Source organism: Ogataea polymorpha (assembly GCF_001664045.1).
Source record: "Ogataea polymorpha strain NCYC 495 leu1.1 chromosome Unknown OGAPOscaffold_4, whole genome shotgun sequence".
Classification (NCBI taxonomy): Eukaryota; Fungi; Ascomycota; class Pichiomycetes; order Pichiales; family Pichiaceae; genus Ogataea; species Ogataea polymorpha.
The window spans coordinates 845,379-871,057 of NW_017264701.1; the positions used below are offsets into that span (position 1 = coordinate 845,379).

Genomic DNA, 25,679 nt, shown 5'->3' on the forward strand with positions numbered 1-25,679 from the left:
AGTAATTGGAAATTAAAAGGCACTTTAAGGTTACCTCCATAAGTTCGAGTCGATAATAGGTTCAATCACTTGCTTCCTGACTTTTATGGTTACAGCTTACTCTTTTAGCTTTGAAGAGCATCATATTCACACATTTGAGTCAAAGGCTTATTTCTATTTACTATACTAAATTAGCGACGTCTACAATTTGCAAGTCAATTAATTAGTTGAAAGCAAAAATACAAACTTCCAACTTAACAGTACAATCTTTGCATTTCAAGGTCATGTCAGAGCGAGGTCCAGATCAATGGTTCGAGGACATTAAAAACTGCAAAGCTCTTCCGGAAAATGATATGAAGCAACTATGCGAAAAAGTCAAAGATCTTTTAATGGAGGAGTCAAACATTCAACCCGTCAGGTCCCCTGTTACCGTTTGTGGTGACATTCATGGACAGTTTCACGATCTTCTTGAATTGTTTAAAATTGCGGGAGGCTTTCCCTCTCAGTCTGGCCTAAGCACTAATTATATCTTTTTGGGTGATTACGTCGATAGAGGGTACTTCTCGCTTGAAACTTTCACGTTATTAATGATTCTCAAAGTCAAATTTCCACAGCATATAACATTGGTGAGAGGCAATCATGAATCGAGACAGATAACGCAAGTGTACGGATTTTATGAAGAGTGTTTGAACAAATATGGCTCAACAATGGTGTGGAAATACTGCTGTCAAGTGTTCGATTTCCTTACTCTCAGTGCAATAATAGACGGCAAAATTCTTTGTATCCATGGCGGTCTTTCTCCAGAAATTCGTATGCTGGACCAAATAAGAGTTCTAAGCAGGGCTCAGGAGGTGCCCCATGAGGGAGGATTTTGCGACATTGTTTGGTCAGATCCGGATAATGTAGATACTTGGGCGATTTCTCCAAGAGGTGCGGGGTGGTTGTTTGGGGCAAAGGTAGCCAGAGAGTTTAATCATATCAATAATCTGCAGTTGATCGCGCGCGCTCACCAGCTAGTCATGGAAGGATTCAGGTACCATTTTCCTGATAAAGACGTGGTAACTGTCTGGTCTGCCCCAAATTACTGCTATCGATGTGGCAATGTTGCCAGCGTGATGAAAGTGGATGACAATTTGAACGTCAATTTCCAAATCTTCAGTGCCGTTCCAGATGACACGCTGAAAATCAACCCATCTAAGAACCAAAAAAATGGAAACGAATACTTCTTATAATGCATTATCCATGAAAGCCTAATGAATATGAGCCTCACATTGAAATTGATGTCTTTGATGTCTGAGGAACTGAATGATTACGTGAAAAATGTTTGTATCCTTTGATAGCGTAGGCCTACGTATTGACTATTTGATATTTTATGTACCTCTTCCTATGTTCTACAGCTATCTGTACGGAAACTCGACCGCTTCAGTGACACTAGGGTAACGGACAACACTTCATACTACCTAGCGTGAAAAGAAATGCAGCGGTTGTGCTTCTTGCTCCATTTGGAAGTAATAGCTAGCTACCGTTCATTTTAGCGAGTCAAATTCAACACAAATTACTCGGGGTTCGATTATGTAATATGGAATCTAAAGGATTTTGCTGTGTCAGTAATCTAAAGCATCGTCACGCTTTTGATCGTGTTTGTTGGCTCACAAGGTTTGGTGCTTTCTGTCGGTCATATTATCGGAGCTTTGTGTATTGTGGCCAACTACTATAGATATTGATCTACAACCGCTAATTCAAGGCTGGTATGAGAATGCTAGCGGCGGCCGAAAACTCTGACGAGCAATTAAAGGCATTCAAACCCCAAATGGATCAAAAGTCTCTTGAAACAGACTCGTCTCCAATTGCTCAGTTGCCTTCTTTTTCCAATGAGACACTCAATACCTGCAAACCTTCTCAAGCGTCATGTATTCTCTCCAAAGCCAAGACTCCTGTCAGATCACCATTATCTACACCCCTGGTCAAAAGACTGGAGACCTTAGCAGTCTTTCTACATGGTAGTTCAATAGTTGTTCTTCCATTCATATACTTCTATCTATGGTGTTATCCGTTCATGTGGCCATTTCTCCTCGTTTACACGTTCAAGTTTTATCTATTTGACCGTACCCCTTCTAATGGTAATGCGCTCAACAGATACTCTAGATCAATGTCAAACTGGAGCCTGTATAAGCACTTTGCCAATTACTATCCAGTCCGTCTCCATAGAAGCGAAGAATTATCCCCTACGAAAACCCCAATAAAAGTTGAATTAGAGGAGTTCGATATTCCGCCATTTTTCGCATCCGTCACCCCAAACTTAGTGCTGAGTTTACTGTTCAGATGGAAAGTGATCCAAAAAAGAAAAACAACCGTTGAAAGAGAGACGATTACAGGGCCTAGATACATTTTTGGATATCATCCTCATGGCGTTATCGCCATGGGAGTGTTCGCGGGATTCGCAACTGAAGGTGCAGGATTTTCGAAGCTGTTTCCAGGAATCCGCTGTTTTGTAACCACACTTGTAAACCAGTTTCAGCTTCCATTTTATCGTGACTACTTGATGAGCTTGGGATGTACTGCTGTGACTAAAAAGAACATTTCATCTTTGTTGGACAAAGGACACAGCGTGGTTATTGTGGTCGGTGGTGCAAGTGAAAGTCTGCTTGCAAAACCACATTTGAATTCAATCGTATTGAGGAGACGAAAAGGTTTTGTCAAGTTAGCACTACAGGCAAGTGGAAGATTTAATAATGATGATATATGTTTAGTGCCCGTGTATGCATTTGGCGAAAACAACATTTACGACGTATACTATACTAATGAGACGGAGAATCCCAACAACAAGAATGATGGCTATATACGCCAGTTACTCAAATGGTTCCAACTTCGGCTCAAAAAGAATTTTGGATTTACTCTTCCTATAATAATTTCTCGTGGGCTGTTGAACTATGATTTTGGACTTCTTCCCCACAGACGTCCGATCCACATTGTCACTGGAGCTCCCATAACAGTTAAAAGGCTCCATGGCAGAAAGTATGGAGACGTAGTGTCCCCTGAAGAAATTGATTACTACCATAATTTATACGTGCAAGCTCTACAAGAGCTTTTCGCCACTTACAAAGACAAATACCTGTTAGAGAATGATCGCGACCTGAAAATCGTTGAATAGATTGCGGACACCTGTTATGCTTTCCTTCAAATTGCAGTTTTCGATTTCTATATCAGCACATTCTTACCAGACTTTTATGTCCTTTCCTAAATACACCTAAAAAAAATTATGTATATGTTAGCTAACTGGTGCCTTGCATTTAAATTTAGATGTTAATGAACACGACTATCAAGTAGCCGAGCTCCATTCTTATTGTAAACTTTTATTTCTCTTTCATCGTGTCTTGACATCAAAAGGAGTTTTACAGTTCATTGTTTAGTTATGGGGCGCATACCAACTAACTATAAACAATTTGCTGTGGCGAGGTGATCAGTTTTGAACAGTTTGCAAAGATGTGTGGCATCCAAACAAAATAATCCGAACTAACTCAGAGGAGTTTTCACTGGTGAGTTGTTCTGTTGTATTCTATAGTAATGAAACAATAAGTGAGACGAATACAAGGATCCTTTATTCGATACTCATCAGAAAAACAGAATCGCGTCCAAACTGAGTCCATAAAGCTTTGTTACTCCCATTTTCGAGGGTTAAAAGAGATAAAGGTATGAAATCTTAATATTTGCTGCTGACTCAAGCTTTCAAGTTCCTAGCCTCTGCAAAGAAAGTCTTTATTGACGATTGATGGGTTGCATATGTTGAATTTCTATATCGACTCTGTTCATATATCTCCTCATCCCTTGCTTCTCAACAGTCTTCAATGCAATCTAATGAGACGTTCCACAGGGTCAATTATTCGGCATTCCTAGCGGGGAACGCTTTTTCGCTTTCTTATCAAAGCTTTTACAATGCTCGGGTTTTATGTATGACAATGTGACGCCCGGTGACCTTAAAACTTAATTTGAAGATGTTAAATAGTACAGATACTGAACGCGTCATACTCTTTGTAGCTGAAATGTTGACTACGATTGCGGAAGCTTTGAGTAATTACCCAGGTCTGACGAAAGAAGCTGCAGGTCTCTTCATAATGGGAGAATTATTGATACTCGCTGCAGCTAGGTCGTTGAGAACGCTTTCAAGGTTGACATCAATACAGATATACATCTAATGCAAGCTTCCGAAGTGCTCACATTACTCTCAAGACTTCGGGGAAAACTCAGTTGTTCGGATGTAATTCTACGAATTACATCACTACCTCTTGAAAGCAATTTTGAGTGGATGCAAGCAAGAGAGTGAAAATACACTTCTCCGAATACAGCATGAATTGATGAGAGTGCGTCCATCACGAGTTTTCTATTGAAGGTCTCGAAAACTATCATACCTACTTACTTTCTCTTGGGTCATAAAGGATTCGAGGTCATTTCGTAGAAACGTTCGAAAAAGCGATGGTATTCATCAGCCAATTTGTGAACTCTCCACAAAGATCATATTTCCTACCTCGAGGCTGACGTGTTTACCGAGCTTGAGAGGAAATGATATAATGTAGGTCATCTTTTCAGCCTCATGCAGTGTTTAAGAACACTCATACTGATCCAAAAATAATGGATAGCCGTTAGTATTAAATTGATTACTCTGTCCCCATTCGGTGGTGAATAACTTTTAATATATCAGGTGATTATTGTGTGCTGACTTTGTTCACGTGATTGATTTACAGCAGCATATTTCTATGTAAACTACTACAAGATAAAATACGTGAATATGATTACGCGGCTAACCGCAATCTTTGCAGTTGGGACGAATTATTTTTCAGCATGATTCAGCAACCGTGATTAAATACGGCCTAGGAAGCTTTGATAAAGATATCAGATAATAGAACACAATTATTGTGATATGTATATCACTGAAAACTGGAAACCATAGCCATGTGCATCTATTGTTGACAAGTAGCTTATAAAAAAAACAATCCGTAACACAGCATAGAAGGAAGCCGCCAGAAGTTACCAGTATCACCGCCCCACGCAATCGCATTACTGAATATGGTCTGACGATGCTTGAGTCTAAAGCCGTCAAGTCTCGAGCTTCTTTTAAAACCGATTATTTTGCTCGCTCGATTAGCTCATGAAAACCTAGCAGACTAGGTAACCAAGCTAAGCATGCGAAAATTAGCAACATAACTGGAATTCCAGAAAATATATTCTCTCGTGAAGAACGATGACTATAACATGTTTTGAGATGTTAGTGGAGATTATGTCATGTCATTATATGCATGATAATGCAGATCATACATGTATATATGCAGACTTGAGTATCTTGTATCAAGGTTGTCTGAGAAGTGTTTCAGGCTCTACTATAAGTACTGGAGCATTTCTCACCTTGATATTCGAACAACTATCTGATCTGGAATCTACCATATGTCAGTAGTAGAGGTCATTTAGCCACCTAAACGAAAACTATATAATCTTTTGTCAAATTGATGATTGCCCTGCTTTTACTGATAATCAAATGTGAACCGTGTTTGACTAAGTAATTGAAAACAATATAAGGTTATCTGATGTTTCAGTCGCATGCGCTATGTTCTAAGCTACGATCTGATATGTTGTAGAAAAGTATCCCCTTCTGATTAAAACCGGACAAACCGAAGTAGGCTGGAACTGTGTAAGAATATGTGATCACCTATGCCCACTTCCGAGTTACAAGATATCCCATGGATTGATAGCAACGAGACAATGAAATGTCTTAAGATTTAAAAAGCTCGAATTCTAAATCTGGGTTTGTGTTGGAAATAGAATACTGACGAGTCTCGATGAATGGTCCTGCATAAAAAAATATACTCCAAAGGTAGGCAGTTTCAAACATAATACTTTGCTGACAAAAAGCTCTTAATTCAGAAAAAACAATTTTTAAACTAAGTTCGAGAGATTTATAGTCGAAATCAGGACTTTTTCTAGCTCAGTACTGCCCAAAAAATTTTTGGCCTCCAATGAATATACTTCAGGTGATATTATTTAGAATTGCTATCACTTTCCTAGAATACACAAGAGGTCGGTCCCTAAAGTTATCATTGTTTCAGCATTGTTTCCTCATTGGAATAAAATCCATTTGAAAGAGCACCATGCTGAAGACTATCACAGCTGTCTTAAAGTTCTCAATTGCTCTTGTTGGTTATAGTTCGTATAATATACGTTAACAAAATTAAATGCGTTCCTTGACGACGTAACTTCTAGATTTGCACTTTCGAAACAAACTGTTAGCCCCGCTTTTTATATATCATTTATTAATAAAGCTTATATAAGACAGTGAAGTCTCATGCCTAAGTTCATACTTCAAATAATAGAGATTATTTGGATGACTTATGGGCTACCTATATCAAGCTCGGATATTGATTTTGATGGTATTCGCACCATCTAGCCACAACCTTTAATTGAAGTATATATGTTTTTTATGTTTATCAAAATGAACTGTTTTGACTTCAAGCTATAGTCATGTCTTATGTGACATTATGAGCAGCAAACCTTCACCTCTATTTATCATAGAACACATGTAGAATACAATATTACCAACTCACAACCGGTTGTTTACTCAATGCATTTTATTCAATGCGATTATATGAACAATTAGAGAAGCAAAATTTGTTGGAATGCTAACTTTAACTGATCTGAAGTTGTCATCTTTTGGATAATTTAATATACCTTTTACTACCTTATATCAGTAGTTGTATAAGCTTATATTTATAAGATTTATATGTAAATCTTACCAATTGAATGTTCACTTAAGATGAGGGAGAATCTAACTGTATTTATAGTAGATTCTAATACCACTCTAAATCTTTAGTGTGCTTTCTGAAACTTATCTCTAATCCTAACTGATTAGGATTTGTTTCACATAATATTTATGCAGGAGATGCATATCTCTGCATAGTCACGTGACATATTATAGACTAATATCTCAACAAAAATTTTTTCAATGTCTTTTTTAATCATATAGATCAGAAGGTCCAGTATTCTTGCTTACTCAAATTTTGGCGCAAAAGAACTAACATCTTTTATAATATTGCTGTGAATCTGCGAGCTAAATTATATGTGGGCCTGATCCATGCCTGATGATGAAACAAAACATGTGCAAGAAACAATTAAGCGGCTCTATTTCTCCTTGAATCGATCTCGTCTACTAAGTATATCGAAAAATGTTGCAATTGTAACATAATTTACTCTTCAGTGGACATGTTTCTTAATGATACTAAGTGCATTTATGTCAGCTGGTATATGGTAGACTTCAGATCAGATAGTTGTTCGAATATCAAGGTGAGAAATGCTCCAGTACTTATAGTAGAGCCTGAAACACTTCTCAGACAACCTTGATACAAGATACTCAAGTCTGCATATATACATGTATGATCTGCATTATCATGCATATAATGACATGACATAATCTCCACTGACGTCTCAACAAAAAAGAATCAAAGTTACTTGAAGGTTCAGTGCTTTTCAGAGTGGTGGTGAGCGTATTGGAAAGCTGTACTCAGCCATTTCAAGCTGAAGTCTTTTATACGTGTTTGTCAAAATTGCTTGTTAGCTATTATGCCAGGTCTAACAGAGTTGACATACCTGAAAAACGTAACAGGCCTTCGCCTAGATTCAGTACTATCGCTACTAGCTTGAATTGGTAACAACATCATTACGTTAGTTTTTGATTTCTGTCATTTTATGCTGATTGGACCTGACATGAACCTCCAATTTAACAGAAACTAAGTTGGAGAGAGGAATTTCAAGCGTGCACTAATTCTACTTGCAACCTGTTTCAGATCTTGAGTTCTAGTAGTATATCGCATAAATGTATCAGAGGGACACGATAGAAACATTGACGAAAATGTAGTGTAGATAATTTAGACATTGTTTTCATCTGCTTGAGAAGATTAAAGGGAAGAACGCACCATTTTCGTATCCAATGAATGAAGAAATCACAAAATGTTGAGATACCACTTGTTTCACACTACAAATAGATGCGCAACTTCAGACAACTCCCGGGACAGTTCTATCAAAGTCCGAGGTCTTATCCTTGGAGCTTGCAAAACCATCTGAGCTTGTTAGGTGCAGTGACGTAGGAGTTATGCTACCTTATACACATTGTGTTGATAAAGCGCATACATGTCATCTTTGGCTGGCGTATCTTTTAATCTCGGATGAAACGCATACTGTAATACCACTAGCTGAGTGATATCTAATAGAGAATTAAGAGTTGTAAACTCAAAGGTAACTCTGCCAATGGGTGAACACTCCGCTTCAACAGTTGTGTACATTTAGTGTCATTATGACAGGGATACAATACAAAAGAGTAAAATCAGTCTTTTAGTCCGATCTTTCGGTATATAGAAGCTCCTGAGTGGAATACCGAATAATATATTTATTGTCAACCTTAGGAAGTAATACCACATCAGACAGATACCACGTCAGCTTTGTGCATACTGATATGTGTGACGAAACATCTGCACTTCCACTTCTGGTTTCAATTTAAATCATTGCATCTTTCATATTGATAAGAAAAGAAGTACACTAGAAGTTCAGGTTTTGTGACTCATTCAAGGATATGGCGCTTTGAAATATTATTCTATGGACCTCGTTTTTTGGTCTGTAGGGTGTGATTAATTTTAAGTTGAGTATGTACAAAGATATTCACATTCGAGACAAAGTTGAGGATAAATCTCAACTAGCTGATAATCTTTAATGGGCACACAAAGGAGTAGTCAACTAATTAGTCTCTAACACCAACTCAGAAGATTATAGACAGACCTTGAATGACTTATTATAGAGAGAAGAAAATCTGCAGCAAGTTTTCGCACTTGGCATTCGTAGATGAGTCCCAACGTAAGTTGGCAGGAATACTTGTTGATAAAAAAAATTACATAAAAATGAGTGTGAGGTGTCATGAAATAAATGTATTGGAGATGGGATTGTCATTCTGATTATTGACTATCCTAAAAAAGTGTATTATGTGATAGTGAGCGAGGAAAAATGAATTCTCAAACGAGAATCTACCGAGTTGCATGGTGCATGAAATGCAATGGCAGTTCCTTTGTTGAAGTGCCAACAAAAACAGTTTATGCTGAAGTGTTCGTGTTTGACTTATAATAGATTTGACTTGACGACTGTGTTCTCATCTCCTGTCAGAAAATATCAAAGTAGCGGTCTCCTGTCTGTTTTTTTTGCAGATCATTCTGAAACCGCAGACCTTTCAACGTGGGAGTGAACGCGTTATCAGAGCAACTATGTCAGTCTTGTGTCTATCATAAGTTTTTGAGTCCATGTTTACTCCGCAGGGGATAAGCATAGTTTCTGAAGGTGTGTTTATCAACAATAGGTCTAGCAATGCTTGCCCGGAACTCGCTCAAGATTCAAAGTGACTTTCCTGAATGTGGGTGGTCCCTAATCCGAGGAGATTAGGTTAAGCGCTAATTTACTAAGATAAAGTAGTCATATGTTATATCATGGCGTTGCGGCTTATCCCGATTTGAAGGTTTATGGGTCTTAGCACATGCATAGTATGTGCATCAGATCCAGATGATATAAATATGGATCTCATATGAGACTAACAGTATAATATAAGGGTGTGTCAGCGTATCTTAATTGTGCCAAAGAAATGAACTATCTGATACATAGTCAATTATTGAAGGGAGAATAATGACTGTAGACGTTAAAACTTTCAAAACCAAATTTCAGTATAATTTAGCTCCATGGTGCCGGTGTTACTCACTTGTGAATTGTGGTAGGTAGAAATCTCAATCAACATGAAAGCCTTGTGACAAACTTCTCCATAATACATCCATTGCTAAGTATCTAGCATTCGGATGGTGAGGTCACTGTAGTTTGTTTATTTGACCTCCATGTAGTACGAGCAATTGCAAGCATTCATAAGGACCCAGGTGGTAGCTCATGACTGTTTTCAGCTCTTCAATCTCTCGTTGTACCTATAATGCACACTTGGAAGCTTCAGTCTTAAAAGAACAATAATCAGGTATGTTTTTCAGATACTTGAGCGACCGTTTGACCCTGGCTTTTATCAAGTCGCTTGTGTTCTGAACTATCTCTTTGAGTTGCACATGACAAATGCAACGCCAATCCGAACACCAGGACCAAATGACATTTTTTTCTACCCGCGTACTCTGATTTTGATGGTCTTCGAAATTCACAGTTTAGCGGTTGGAAAAACATAGATAGGGTAGTTAAAAAATTGTAAGGCTGAAGTTTATAATCTTCATGGAGCATATAAAGGTGAAAAAGATTGAGATATAGGGAATTATGTAAACCTATTGTTGATCTCCAAAAGCAAAAAATTGCCAAATCTGTAGGGTTCTTCTATCTCAACGTGTAAGCACTGAAGGTGTTGCACACATTTGATTGTAGTACAAGGGGGATCTAGCAGCAAGGGAAAATCAATATGATAATTAATACATATATTTGAAGATTGGAGGCTAGGTGGATGCTCTACCTGAGCAGAATTTTCTTCGATCATACCGTGAGGGCAATCTCACAGAAAATATCCTTCACTTCGCGTATGACAGAATGCGGGGTGGCGCGTTTCCACCTGTTTTTCATTTAATAAAAAGACACAAATTTAAGATATAGTCTAGTAAACTCCAGTCTGTTTTGTCTTGGTAAGCTTATACAACAGGATCAGGATTGGCACCTATCGTTTTTTTGGCTCCTTGGAGGTTAAATTAAAACAATCAGCACACTTTGCAATTTTTTTCAAAACCTAGTATGATAAACAAGCACAATGCACTCTGCCACCGACTTACTTAGGCATATTTGCACTTCGTTGATCTGCTATAAGCCGCTGGTTTTTTCAAAATCTACTCAAATTTATTCACATGTTACACACGTTGAGGGTGGAAAAGGGTAGGCAGCAAGGTCATTACCTGACAGGCTATTCATAACCAGATACCCAAAAGATAGCTTGCAATTAATGTTATGAGCAGATTCTTGGCTTGTTCATTGCTTAATTTATAATGGTCATGCATTCTACGGTCTTACTAAAATTTCCGGGAGTCTTTGTCTGGACTATTGCTTCCTCTTTGCTAAATTAGACTTATCAAGTATGAATTAACAGCTGTGCATGATACAGAGGGTGCTAAACTATAGAACTAAATTACACACGAGAAGTAAATGTGCTGCTTCGAGTACGCTTTTGGATCTCCAACAAGTTGAATATGTATATGTGCGCCTGGCTTGTTTCAATTTAGTCATGTTTGTTTTGAGTTTCAAATGTGTGCAATTCGATGAGATTTCTTTTGGGCAAATGAACCAATGACAGCACTCAGCAAAGCAAAAATAACACATATCAAATAAGTGGCATCTATCCCAAGAAATCAAAAATGGGATAGGAAGGATACGATCAATAAATTTAATCCCTGACAACCAAAACCTGCTGAACTTTTTCTTTGCTTTCTGTTGAGACGTCAGTGGAGATTATGTCATGTCATTATATGCATGATAATGCAGATCATACATGTATATATGCAGACTTGAGTATCTTGTATCAAGGTTGTCTGAGAAGTGTTTCAGGCTCTACTATAAGTACTGGAGCATTTCTCACCTTGATATTCGAACAACTATCTGATCTGAAGTCTACCATATACCAGCTGACATAAATGCACTTAGTATCATTGAGAAACGTACTCACTGAAGAGCAAGCTATGCAAGAGCTACAGTACTTTCTAAAAGGAAGCTTTATGTTTTGTCTCTCACATTTTTTTCCTCATTAGTAGATGAGAATGGAGCGCACAAAATGTGTCATATACCTCAAAACTTATACATGACAGGTATCAAAAGTCCAAGGCTCCAACATCCTCTCCAACTACTTATCTTGACACAGGGAACTTTAGGGGTCCGATAGACTAGTTATTGCTTCTCAGCAATCTCGCTGTCGTAATCTATATTAACTCAAAAAAATTGAAAGTTCTAAATTTCTGTCTGGACTAGGAATTTCTAAGTTTATTACCTAATTAACTAATTTGATATAATAAACTTAGCACCGATTGAGTTGAGGATAGGTGCCAAGAGTGGACTTCAGTCTCAATAAAATAGTTTATCTTATCAAATTTTAGATTTGCACCATTATTGCAGAACTTTGCATTTTTATATGAGGCTGTTGTTTTTTTGGCATTCTATAAAGGGGTTATAATTTTTTCCTGCCTTCGTTACTGAGAATACTATCTTGTTGAGAACGTTTTTGCTGTCAATCCATAAGCTTCCCTTAGAAGTAGTCAAAAGTGGAGAACGTTCACATCTGGCAATCATGAACAAGCGTGGTTTGATATTATATAATTGTGATTTTGACTAGTTATGCAAATTTCGGATAAGATAAATACATGGTTCAACAGTTACCTCAGTTTATGTCTTCACCTAAAATGATACTTATGCCGTACCATTATTATATATACATAACGTTTAGACTGCTCATACTCTGACTATTTCTTGTCTCTCCATTTTCTCTGGCTTTATGATTGAACATTAGGCTAGTCATAAAGGAAATTAAACACGTATCCGGTGAGATGAAGTCAGTTATTAGATAACTTGCTTGCCTAATGAGCCCTACATTACTCGTCCCGTGAAAGACTTTTGTTTTCGATTTCTGAGCTCATACCTTTTGGCTTCAGCAATATGTCATCATATTCCCAGTAGTTATGTCCAGATTTGAGAGGTCTATGGCTCATGCATAGGAATGTTAGACGTGTACTGGCAGTTATCATACCCACATTGCAATCGTAAAGTGCAAGGACTGGTTAATCAAGAGATACTTAACCATAATCTTATAATGACTTGCTTGAAAATTCCCTAACCTGAAAACAGAATCCCTTTAATTTACCTACTCGTCAATGAGGCGGGTAAGGATAATCACCCTAAGAGCTCATCCTGTAGAGGAGACGGATCAGGTTCCAAACATGAAATATTAAAAATAGTTCCATTATCCGAGTATTCCAAGATTTCTAGATGTTTATATTTTTGTGATACATAAAAATGTTTCCATATTATAATTCCTTTGAAGTTGGTGGTAGTTTGGTGTTCAACCTATTGTGACTACATATCTTATTATTCTTGTGGTATCTATTCAATTCGATGTTTGTGCTATGTAGATAAAGTTCAACAGCTTGCCACCGATGAGAATTAGGCTAATATTAATGTTGTGATTGTTTTTTAACCGGTGCGGTTTTAATGGCGGTCAACCACGGAAACTGGGAAATACGTAGAGGTGGAGGCATGGTATTTAATATTGGTAATTTTTTATTCTGGAAAGGAGTATTTTGATCCTGTGAAGTTTAAGTTTGTATTCCGGAACTCGAGAGCAGATCTCACTTTGACAGCTCTAGTTACTAGATAAACAACTTACTGATAGAAAAAGTAAAATGAAGCTCTCTAATAGTCGAGTGAACATCGAAGATCTAAATACTTGGAGTTTGGTAGTCAGTCTTCTCGAATAGTTCGAGGTTGTCTTACCATCTGTAATCTAAAAGAATGGTCATAAAATAAGCGAAAACTTTATTGGATTCATCATACCGTATACAGACACCATGATACCAAGTGCCTAAGGTATTGACAAGTCCTTAATAAGCTTATTATACATGGGTCGTTAGTGCTGAAATTTAGTTTTGAAAGTTTTAACGTCTACAGTCATTATTCTCCCTTCAATGGTGTGACTATGTGTTGAGATGTTAGCCGAGACTATGTCATGTGATTATATGCATGATAATGCAGATGATACATGCATATATGCAGACTTGAGTGTTTTGAATCAAGGCTGTCTGGGAAGTGTTTCAGATTCTACTATAAGTACTGGAGCACTTCTCACCTTGATATTCGAACAACTATCTGATCTGAAGTCTACCATATACCAGCTGACATAAATGCACTTAGTATCATTAAGAAACATGTCCACTGCAGAACAAGCTATTCTACCGTTACAACAGGTTATGAGCCCTGATGCCAATTTCTTGATGACTAATCCATTTCCTAAGGTTCTGAAGCTTAAGTCATCAAAAAATTATCTTGGATGGAAAAGAAAATTTGAAGAATACGTAAGAGTAGCTGGTGAAGACATCTATACATTTTACCAAACAGGTCAGGTAATTGTTCATGGAGAAGTATGTCATAGTCCCTCCTTGATAGCCGCTCATGACAGAGCTCTAAAATTCTTGATTATAAATACTATTGAACCCGATATTATGAAAAATCTCAGGCCTGAAGACAACGGAAGAACTTATTCTCAAATCATCAGGAATACCTATGGCGTTGTTGGGCTGTATGAAATCCATATGAGGATGAAACACACTACAAGATCCCTAGACAGCTTGAGAGAAAAATCAAATAAGTTCCAGGAATTATCTCTGGACCTCGAATCGATAACTACTGACTCTGAAACTCATCATGTATTGTCTACTCTACATCATCTGAATGATGAAGATTTGGAAAACAGAATATTCAGGCATAAGCCAGAAAGAATTACATTTCTTGATCTCAACAGAGCTATTGAAGAGAAAGAACTTGATCATCAATCATCTGTATACTCTGCAAATTTAAGGCAACCTCAATCTGGATTTAAATCCCACAATAAGAAGAAGATCATATGTGCCAGATGCAAAGAAGAAGGTCATAAATCATTTAGGTGTCGAGCACCAAATTTAGTACTTGAATCAAATAATGCTATGGTTGTTTCTGCCAAGACAGACAAATTCTCTATGTTTGCTGAGCTGATAACCACAGCGCCTGAAATCCAAGAAGCCCTACATACCAGCAATAATTCAGATGAAGAAAGTTCACTTGAAAAAGACACATACTGGTTTGGTTCTGGGGCCAGTGTTCATATCTCCAATAATAAGAGTCATTTCAAAAATCTTAAAGACTACAAAGGCTACATTCAAGGCTTGAATGGTGGATGTTTAGTAGAAGGAATTGGTCAGGTCACCTTATATCATGGAAACAAGAAATTATGTCTAGAAAAAGTCTACTATGTCCCACTTGCTAAAAAGAACTTAATAGCACTGAGCTTTGCTGCCAAAAAGGCTACTGTCACCCTTAAAAGGGAAGGACTATTTATTAATGGCGAGTTATACGGATCTTTCTTGCCAAATATGCTGTTCAAATCCATTTATGTTCCATCTTATCTTGGAGAATCTAATATAGCTTCTCAAACTAACTATCACTCACAATATGGTCACCCATCTAAGGTACTGCTAAGAAGATGAATCTATCGGTCACGGCAGAGATCTGTGAGGCGTGTATGCTTGGCAAAAGAACCAAAATTATTCCTAAGACCAATACCACTAAAGTTAAATATCCTCTTGAATTATTACAGGCAGATGTATGTGGTCCATTTCCTGATCTTGGTCTCAAAGGGGAGCGCTATTTTTTGACCATAGGTGATAGATTCTCTCATATGACAAAAGTGTTCACGTTACAACAAAAATCTGAAGTGTCTTCTATCTTAGAAAATTACATCTCCTAAATTGACACCGAATTCTATCATCGAAAGTTTAGAGTGTTGCGTCTACGTACCGATCGATAATGGTACTGAATTCTGCAACAACCAACTCAACCAATTTCTACGTAGAAAAGGAATTTATCATGAATTAACTGAGTCTTATGCTAGTTATGAAAATGGAGTTGATGAACGAATGCATCATACACTCATTGAAAGGACGCGTTTCTTATTGTACAGCTCTGGATGTTCAGAACGTTTTTGGCCCTATGCTTTGTTCATGGCCAATTTTTTGATCAATAGGGAACCATCTGCCGCGATTTCACTCAAAATACCCTATCAATTATGGTACAATAAGTTACCTGACTACTCTAGATATCACCCTTTTGGGTGTCAAGCATATTATATGATTCCCAATGTCAGACGTCAATCCAAATTTTCCGACATTGCCTCACTTGCTGTTTTTCTAGGGCATAGTGAGTCTAGAAAGTCCTATATCCTCTATGACTGCGTTCATAAAAGCTTTATTGAAACATCTCAAGTTAAATTTAACGCATGGGATTTCCCCTTGAAAGGATCTAAGAAATCATCCATTCCAATTCTTGACACAATTCCAGGACGACCACTTACTATGAGACCGCAGTTTTATACTCATGTTCCTTCGTCCTCAGAACCACAAGATACCTCCTCACCCTCTGTTCAAATGGGTCCTCTCGACAGCCATATGCCGGACTCGATCATAACACCTCTAGTACGAGTTCTCATTCTCATCATTCATCTGTGGTCTCTGATACTTCCGATACCTCTATCATGGATTTAGAAGAATGCACTGTTGATTCGATTTTGGAACCTTCTGGCGGCTCATCATAGCCCTACCAACTCGTATTCCCCTATTGTTCTTGCTTCCCCATCACCCCCTAATTCGCAATCTGATTCTTTGAATCTAGTTACTCCCCAGATACGTCCATGGGATCCGCTAGACTTTGATACTGAACCCGATCCTCCTCGATATCCTTGTCGTCGCTTGAACAACAACGCTCTGATGGCAGTCACAGCAGCTCCCAGTTCTAAGTTTTCAGTCCCAACATCCGTCTCGGAAGCCATGACTTCTCCTGCTTGGCGCCAAGCAATGTTGGATGAACTGCATGCTCATAAGGTGAGCGCTACCTGGTCTTTTGTCCGGTTGCCCCCTGGTCGTCGCACATTGGGTTGTCGGTGGGTCTTTGTTGAAAAACAATGCCCAAAAACTCACAAGGCTCCACCTAGTTGTTCAAGGGTTCCGGCAAGTTTACGGACTAGACTACACTGAAACATTCAGTCCGGATATTTGCTATGAAAGTGTTCAAGTTCTTTTGGCTATTGCTGCGCAATTGCGACTTCAAATTCATCAAATAGATGTTAATACTGCCTTCCTCAATGGTGATCTTGATGAAGAGATATACATGAATCAGCCTCCGGGCTTTGTGCAGCCTGGATCCGAGAAGAAAGTATGTCGACTCCGCAGGAGTCTTTATGATTTAAAACAAGCACCCTTATGCTGGAATTTCAAAATCAATGCGGTGCCCTATCGATCTGGATTTACTCGTGTTCCTAGTGAGTTTGGGATCTATGTGTCTCACGAAGATCCCCGCATTTATGTTGGTCTCTACGTCGATGACCTGCTCATTCTTTCATCATCGCCTTCGAAAATTCAAACCACCGAAGATCATCTCTCGTCTCAGTTCACTATGAAGGATCTTGGCCCAGTTCAACATTTTTTGGGCTTAGATATCGGCTGTCATTTGCACTCAGTATCACTATCTCTTCATACCTATATTGACCAATTGCTATCGCATTACGGTATGTCCTCATGTAATTCAGTTCGGACCCCATGTGATACTACGCCATGGGATATTCTTGATGATCCTGTCCTGTCCAATCCTACTGAGTAACGCAGCATGGTAGGGAAATTGCTGTTTGCTGCTAATACTATAAGAATGGACATATCATATGTGGTATCCAGACTGAGTCGATATCCAAAGAAACCTAAGAAATCTCATTTGGGCGAAAGCTAACCATGTTCTGAAATGCCTGAAGGGCACTTCTACCTATGGAATAACATATTCTAAAGATCCCCAATTATTCTTAAGAGGGTACTGTGATGCAGATTGGGGTGGAAATGTTGATAGATATTCCACTACAGGCTATGTTTTTGTCCTGGCAAACGCTCCAATTACCTGCAGATCAAAGAAAGAAGCGACTGTAGCCTTATCGTCAACTGAAGTTGAATATATGGCATTAGGAGACGCGGTTAAAGAATTATTATGGCTGAAACAATTATTATATCTACTTAAAGTGCGATGTCTCAAACTACCTACAATTTGCTGTGATAACACAAGTACCTTGGCCTTATCAGATCATCCCGCTTATCATCCAGAAACAAAGCATCTTGATATCAGATATCATCTCATTAGGACTCACATTCAAAACAAAGCTCTCATGACTTTTCATGTACCATCAAGCTTTAACATTGCTGATTTACTCACAAAAGCATTGAACAGAGAAAAGTTTGAATCCTTTCGCTCAAAACAAAACCTTAAGATAATATAAGAATATGATTGTGGTAGGGATTATATTATCAATTTGACAGAAGTACACGACTATGGTAGGGTGTTGAGATGTTAGTCGAGCCTATGTCATGTGATTATATGCATGATAATGCAGATGATACATGCATATATGCAGGCTTGAGTGTTTTGTATCAAGGTTGTCTGGGAAGTGTTTCAGATTCTACTATAAAACTGGAGCACTTCTCACCTTGATATTCGAGCAACTATCTGATCTGAAGTCTACCATATATACCAGCTAACATAAAAGCACTTAGTATCAGTAAGAAACATGTCCACTGAAGAGCAAGTTATGCTACAGTTACAACACTATGTATCAGATAGTTCATTTCTTTGGCACAACCAAGATACGTATGACACACCCTTATATTATACTGTTAGTCTCATATGAGATCCATATTTGTATCATCTGGATCTGATGCACATACTGTACATGTGCTAAGACCCATAAACCTTCAAATTGGGATAAGTCGCAACGCCATGATATAATCTATGACTACCCCATCAGTTAGTTTCTGGCGCTCGCATGACGATTCTTTATACCTTGACCAAAAGTGATGCGGGAAGTACCAACCACCTAATTTGGAAGAAACTCGTGGGCTAAAGGTTTCTTTAAAATACTGGGACTAATTATTAAATTTTTGATCTTCCCAAGGTTAAACGGTGAACTAATAGAGTCTATAAAAGATGATTTAAGGTAGCTAAGGTAGGTGGCATCAACAATTGAAGTTCATATTCAGTTTTTGAACAAATGATCTGAAACTGGTTCACACTGATCTTGGGTTTTGTCCTATATCTGTAACGTTTCACACTCCCATCGCTAGTACCCAGATACGAGATTTAGAAGTACCTGCAAACCAGGCGACAGGTACATACTTAACAATCGTACTCTAACACGTTATGCCTGTAACCGCCGTTCCCTCGAGGCCAGATTGGATGCATTACCATTCTATGTAACCAAGACTAGACTGACCTTAGACCCCACCTCACAGTTCAAATTAGGCGTATTGCTGAGCCGGTATATCATTCGTAAATATCGTTACCATCGTGGGTTACATATTCTGGAGCAAGCGTGAGACTCATACACAGTTTAACAATCATATCCTTAAGTTGAAGAGAATCATCTTTGCTTCGCGAAGCTTTCCTTCTGCTTGGAGTATACGTTACTTGTGCTTGAACTGTTTCTTCAATTATTACCAAATTTGTTGTGTTAGGAATAACTCTATGTGATTGTCAAATATCTTATATAAGCAGTTCCATCCTTATTAGCTCAGTTGGTAGAGCGTTCGGCTTTTAAGGATTCATTCGGAAGTCGACCGAAATGTCCAGGGTTCGAGCCCCTGATAAGGAGCGTTTTTTTTTTCGGCTGCGCGAGAAAACGTTTTTAAGATTTGATAGTACACACGAGTGTCAAAATCAACCTCGTCCTTGAAAGCTGCAAATCACCACTCATTTTCCCAACCGTCAACATCATCGTCAAGCAAATCTAGCTTCAGTTTGGATTTGGGTTGTAATTTCAGTGACCTTTTGGGTGCTTGTGGAATTCCTTTGATGATCTGGCGAGTTGCCTTGAGCTGTTCACTTTCTTGGGGTTTTTGGCTCGCCTCGAGATGTGGAAGTAAGGATTTGCTTTGATAATCAGAAGTAGAATCCCAATCATTGCCCACTTCATTCCAACTGTCCTCTACATTTGCATTCGATAAGTTTCTCAGTGACCGATCAGCATTCAGAGACTCTGAGCTAAAGTTCTCCTGTTTCATTGTCAAGCTCACTGTGGATCCTGAATGTGTATTAGATCCTAAGCCTGATAATAATGATTGGGTATTCTTCAATTTCATACTTGAAAGGGAAAGCGGATTTAATCGAGAAAGTATATTTTCCGAATTCTCGCTTTCCAAATTTACGGTCTCCTCACTGTCTAATGGTAGATGATTAGCAGCCTCATTGATTTTCGAAAAGTACAAGTCGAACACTCTCTGTGCCTCTGTTCTCACCTTCGACGACTTGTCCAATAAAGCAGGGGCAATAGCTGACAGAACTTTTGAGCAACACACCTCTGGAGTAAAGTACTCAATAGAGTTTTCAAAAGCAAGCAATGAACTTACCCGAGAGGGTACAAACGGATCCTTCAATGCTTTGGAATAAGCAGTAGCGAGTACTGCAGCTCTTGAAGAAGGAGTCATATATGTTGCAATTTTGGATAGACAGATTATCGTATTAGTTCTGATTTCAGGCGTTGAATCATTTTGAAGTTTTGCCATGTACTTTAGTACATCATTGTTGAGCTGTCGGGCTGATATTTTATCTGCAATTGAAAGTACCGACTTTAATGTGGCTTCTCGTATCGACGAATTAGTATCGTTGAAGCCTTGAACCAAATTTGGAAAGATTTTATCTTGAATTTCGTAAGGTGCAAAGTGATCAATGATCGTTGGTAACGAACTCAGTAGTGTAATCCGGATTGCCCTATCTGGAAGTTCAAATGCTCGCAATACGAGAGGTTTAATCTGGTGCTGGAATGCTTCTTTATCGAGTTGATCCACACGCTTTAAAATCAATAGTAAGAGAGCAGACTGCTGACTATCTTGGTTGGTCGACAAAGATTGAAAGGTGGTGATGAGCTCTGGCAAAATCTTATATTCAAAAAAGCCATCAGGAAGTTGTTCGAGTTCATCTAGGGAGTTGAATATCTCTAATTTTTCAACGGTGGATTTCAACCTAAGCTCTGAAATATGTTTCGAGACACCGATCAGCGGTAAGTTGAAGCATGATTGCATTCCAGCATTTAGGAATGCTTCCACAGAGTATCTTATGGATGGCGATATATGAAGGAGCTTTTTGACGTGCGATGCAAGAGATCTTGGAAGTTTGCTTGGTTTGTTCAGTTTGGCAGGATCGAGACTACGCACCTCAGGATTAAAAATGCCATAGATGAAAACACCCAGAAGATAAGCATCAAGCTTTAAGATCTGAGCCGGGCTGGCGCTTGAGATGTAATTCAGCCTCTGTTCATTTAATTCGGGTGGATGTATGGTCGACAGATAAGTAGGCAAATCAAATGCTCGGCTCAAAATCTCCGTATCAAGATCTTGGATATTCACGACGAGCTCGAAACCACCAAGTTTCCATTCGCCTGCTTCATTCACAAATATGGAGTTTTTGCTAAGCGAGCCATGAATAGATGAACCTTCCTTGTTAAGATATTTCAAAGCTTCCGTAACTTGATATATTCCAAATAGCAAAAGCTCATATTGTGACATATAATCAGAGGATCCCATTTTCAGTACACTCCCCAGTGGTTTCACCCTTTCACTTATTATGTAGAGAAATGATTCGTTTTCAATAAAATCAACGATGTTTAGAATTCCTGGTAAAAGACTCAAAGATTTAAGCTTCATGAATGCATTTCTTGCAAACAGCACATACTTAGACGCTCGAGGGTTCTTGAGATCAAACTCAAATACAGTTACCCGCACACGAGGCTCTTTGCGAGAAGTTGCTTCATAAACATTCCACACAGAGTTTGGCTCGGGAGAATCACTGCAAACACCATTCACTACTCTCTCTCCTAAATCATATGGTATCGAGCTACCTGTCAATGAACCGATGGTAGAATTGATAGTTTTAGCGAGAAAGTTCATGATCAAGCTTGCCGAAAATAGTCCAAAGAGTCACCGTACCTGCTGTCCGAGAGACGTTAGCTATGTCAACTAATAACGGAGGAAAAAAAAGCATTTATTAGCGGATTTCGTGTCTATGCTAGAAACGAGAAAAAATATCGAAAGCACTGATCAGCCGGAATTTTACTACTATTTATGTGAAATCGGAACAGTGTATACAAGTTCTACTCAGCAGCCTCTTGAAAACGTTCGGAAATCCTGCTCAGAAGTGTATCGAACTCCTTGGAAATAGCAGCTTCTCCTTTGCTAGGTTCAAAAAACTTAGCAGATGACACGGCATGCCTAACATCTCCTGTGGCCTCGGAAAGCTTGGACCACTGAGCGCCATTTGCAACCGCTTTTTGGGCCTCATCATAATAAGCGACAAAGGCTTTCATCATATCGTAAGTCTTCCAAATTGGGCAGAACGCATCATATGTAGAGTAGCCGTTTTGCTGCAAAAAGTCCTCTTTGATGAGGTTGGCAACATCCAAAATAATCTTGTCGGAATCCGACAGAGCGGATTTACCGACGAGTTGAACAACTTGCTCTAGTTCCTCAGCATTGGAAATGATTTCTTTGATTTTGTCTCTCAAATTTGCAAATTCGGGATAGTTGGCATCGTAATACTTATTCAGAACATTCGTATATTTGGAATACGAAATCGACGTGTTGATAGAAGGAAAATGCTTTCTTTGCGCCAATTTCTTATCCAAACCCCAGAAAACTTGGGTAATACCAAGGGTAGAAGTGGTAACCGGATCTGAGAAGTCACCACCCGCAGGAGACACAGCAGCAACAATAGAGACCGAACCCAACCTATCTGGAGAGCCCAGAGCAACAGACTTGCCTGCTCTTTCATAAAATGAGGCAAGTTTAGCTCCTAAATAAGCTGGGAAACCTTGATCAGCTGGCATTTCTCCTAATCTACCAGAAATTTCTCTCAAAGCCTCTGCCCATCTGGAGGAAGAGTCTGCTATCATGGAAACATTTTTTCCCTGATCTCTGAAATACTCAGCCAGTGTGATACCTGTGTAAATAGACGCTTCCCTTGCTGCAACAGGCATGTTAGAAGTATTGGCGACTAGAGTGGTACGTTTCATGATTGGCTCTTTTTGACCATTCTGTTCAGTGAATAATTCTGGGAACTCCATTAGAACTTCTGCCATTTCGTTGCCTCTTTCTCCACAGCCAACGTAAATAATGATATCCGAATTCGAGTATTTCGAAAGTGATTGTGAAATAACAGTTTTACCACAGCCGAACGCACCAGGAATACAAGTCGTTCCGCCTTGAACACAAGGGAACAAAGAGTCGAGAACTCGTTGACCAGTAAGCAAAGGATAATCTGCAGAAAGCTTTTGTGCAACAGGCCTAGGGACTCTCACTGGCCACGTATGCATCATAGAGTATTCATGTTTAACCCCATCATACTCGACCTCAAGGACAGGATCATTCACATGGTAAGAGCCAGGCTCCGCTATAGAAACAATTGTACCTCGGGCCCTTGGTGGTAGCAGGATCTTATGATCCGACACAAGGGAGTTTTCAAACGTAGAGCCAAAAATGTCGCCGCCTGTAATGTGATCTCCAACTTTCAAAGATCCTGGGCAAAATTCATATTCTGCAGTACGCGACAGAGCAGGTGCATCAATACCCCTCGGGATATAGATGGACTGTGAAACGTCTTTAATAGCCTTCAAAGGTCTTTGAATGCCATCATAGATAGTCTCCATCAATCCAGGGCCAAGTTCAACCGAAAGAGGCTTTCCCGTTCTCAAAACAGGGTCTCCAACAGTGACTCCTGCAGTTTCTTCATAAACCTGAATAGTAGCCTTGTCACCATCAATTCGAATGACTTCACCGACAAGATTGTCGTGACCGACTTTGACGAGTTCGTACATGGCACACCCAATCATATTCTCAGCAACAACCACGGGACCGGAAACAGAATATATCTGACCATAAAGTGACTCATCAGAATCCAAAGATAGTTTTTGGATAGTTCTACGCGCATTCTCTAAAGCACCAGCCTGTTTAGTAGGTTAGTAAACGACAGTGAACTAGAATCCAGGGGCTAAGCTTCAGAAATTTAACAACGTGAAGCCCGACCATTTCAGCTTTGTACCATTCTATACCTACCATATTGAAGATTCCCGAGCTACTTCACAAAATCCTTGCAATCTATAGTGCAGGTGACGATTCAATTACTACCTTGCAATTTATCGTTTAAAACTGAGGCTGCTTTCAGGTTTGCTTATTTAGTAAATTTGGTTACGAGCCCTGTACGGAAACATCCTCCACAACAGAATTTTATGTTGCACGGAAATCAAGAACACGTTTTTAGGCTTACGAAGTTTGCTCACTCGATTGATGACTCAATGACGCAATGTTTTCCTTAGACAGTGGACATCTAAATATCAAATCCTCGCTAACTACCTCAAGACCCCGGAGAACTTGGAACTGCTACTCAGGCTGGTCGAACACAGTCATCAGCCCCAACATCGAATCTACCACCTGAGCAGCTAACAGCTCTGTGCTAGCACTATTCACAGTATTAGGTGCAGTGCTGACCTCCACGACGTCACAACCTACTAGCTTGATTCCCTCCAAACCATCTAAAATCGTTAAGATTTCTCTTGAGCTGAGTCCTCCAGCTTCCAAGGTACCCGAGTTGATGTAGCCAACGTCAAATGTATCAAGGTCAAAAGTCAGATAGACTTTACGCTGTCCGACAATGGTTTTAATTTTTTCAGCGATCCCCTTTGCGGTGTACAAATCAACGTCCTTGGAAGTGAATGTTTTGAAGCCACAGTCCACAGCATCATGCTTTTCATCTGTCCCAGAAATGAATGGGGCTCTGATTCCGACGTGTACGCTGTGATTTTTGGCTACGTAGCCAGCTTCAGCAGCAAAGTGTAGAAACGTACCGTGGTTCAAACTGGCATAATCTGAAATACCTCCTCCTAAAACTTTTGGATCCCATGTATCTATATGAGCGTCGAAATGGATTACAGCTAGCCCTCCTGGATCTCCAAAAGTTTCATATGCCGACCTTAAATTCATTAAAGTGACTGTGTGATCGCCACCCAAGGTCACAATACGTGTGTTATTAAACTGCGTGGAATTGAAGCTTGGATGTTTATGGATGGCATGTTGACCGCGATAAAGCTGATTCAAAGCTATCCTGGAGTCGAACGGAGTCATTGGAACATCTCCGCAGTCTATTAACTTAAGTCCTGAATTATAAGGGTCGATACCTCTGAGTTTTGAAGACCGAGAATTGCCTCTTATTGGACTGATTCCTCCTCGCAGCCTTCGTGATCCTTGACGAGCACCATTTGGTCCGAATCTAGCTCCACTGTTATATGAAACTCCCAAATCAAATGGAGCTCCAACAATTGCAATATCCATTGGCTCCCTCGCAAAGAAGCATTCATCTTCCGGGAGATGGGCAAAGGTTACAATACCTGAAAAAAGTGGTCCTGGCTGTTTGAAATCTGTAAGATCATCAATATCCGGATACTGAAATTGATTTAGTTTGAACGGGAAAGATATAGGCGAGTGTTCATTCTGCTGAAGCAGTTGTTCTCTAAGATAAGCTCCATTCCCTTCTGCAATGTTATTGCTGTCGTGCACCAATGAGCCAAATATATCGTGCATCAGTGAGCCTTGAATGTTTCCAAGTGAGCTTTTCAACTTGACCTCATTACTCTTGGGGGTAAGTGATGAAACAGCAGATGACGCAAATGTGAGGGCTATAAGGCATAGGTACATTTTACTGAATTCCAATAACTAAAAGTCGCCATAAATAAACAATAATGATAAGAGCGCGGCTTACGAAAAAGCCGCCAAGAGTAAAATTTCTCTGCCATATTTTAAGATGCCAACGAAAAAAAGAGTTTTTTTAATTGACCTACTTATCAAAAAGGTTTGGCAGTG

General features: G+C 39.1%; 5 protein-coding genes and 1 non-coding gene across 6 annotated transcripts; 3 read left to right on the top strand and 3 right to left on the bottom strand.

Moving 5' to 3' along the window:
• The first annotated feature begins 42 nt into the window (after positions 1 to 42).
• OGAPODRAFT_16611 (uncharacterized protein) lies at positions 43 to 1,538 on the top strand. Its single transcript, XM_018354549.1, has one exon. It carries the CDS (start codon positions 264 to 266, stop codon positions 1,209 to 1,211), a length of 948 nt encoding a protein of 315 aa, XP_018210804.1. The 5' UTR covers positions 43 to 263; the 3' UTR covers positions 1,212 to 1,538.
• Positions 1,539 to 1,605: 67 nt separating this feature from the next.
• On the top strand, positions 1,606 to 3,228 carry OGAPODRAFT_16612 (uncharacterized protein). Its single transcript, XM_018354550.1, has one exon. It carries the CDS (start codon positions 1,736 to 1,738, stop codon positions 3,128 to 3,130), a length of 1,395 nt encoding a protein of 464 aa, XP_018210805.1. The 5' UTR covers positions 1,606 to 1,735; the 3' UTR covers positions 3,131 to 3,228.
• Positions 3,229 to 19,276: 16,048 nt separating this feature from the next.
• On the bottom strand, positions 19,277 to 21,746 carry OGAPODRAFT_16614 (uncharacterized protein). Its single transcript, XM_018354551.1, has one exon. The coding sequence runs from the start codon at positions 21,717 to 21,719 to the stop codon at positions 19,521 to 19,523; it is 2,199 nt and encodes a 732-aa protein (XP_018210806.1). The 5' UTR covers positions 21,720 to 21,746; the 3' UTR covers positions 19,277 to 19,520.
• On the top strand, positions 19,338 to 19,429 carry OGAPODRAFT_t37. Its single transcript has one exon. It is a non-coding gene; the product is annotated as a tRNA-Lys (tRNA).
• Positions 21,747 to 21,922: 176 nt separating the features above from the next.
• On the bottom strand, positions 21,923 to 23,882 carry OGAPODRAFT_13298 (vacuolar ATPase subunit A; the record flags this gene model as incomplete). The annotated part of the gene is made up of 2 exons (XM_018353358.1): positions 21,923 to 23,770; positions 23,880 to 23,882. The coding sequence occupies 2 exons, from the start codon at positions 23,880 to 23,882 to the stop codon at positions 21,923 to 21,925; spliced, it is 1,851 nt and encodes a 616-aa protein (XP_018210807.1).
• Positions 23,883 to 24,203: 321 nt separating this feature from the next.
• On the bottom strand, positions 24,204 to 25,400 carry OGAPODRAFT_48898 (uncharacterized protein; the record flags this gene model as incomplete). The annotated part of the gene is made up of 1 exon (XM_018355607.1): positions 24,204 to 25,400. One exon carries the CDS (start codon positions 25,398 to 25,400, stop codon positions 24,204 to 24,206), a length of 1,197 nt encoding a protein of 398 aa, XP_018210808.1.
• Between the last annotated feature and the right edge of the window lie 279 nt (positions 25,401 to 25,679).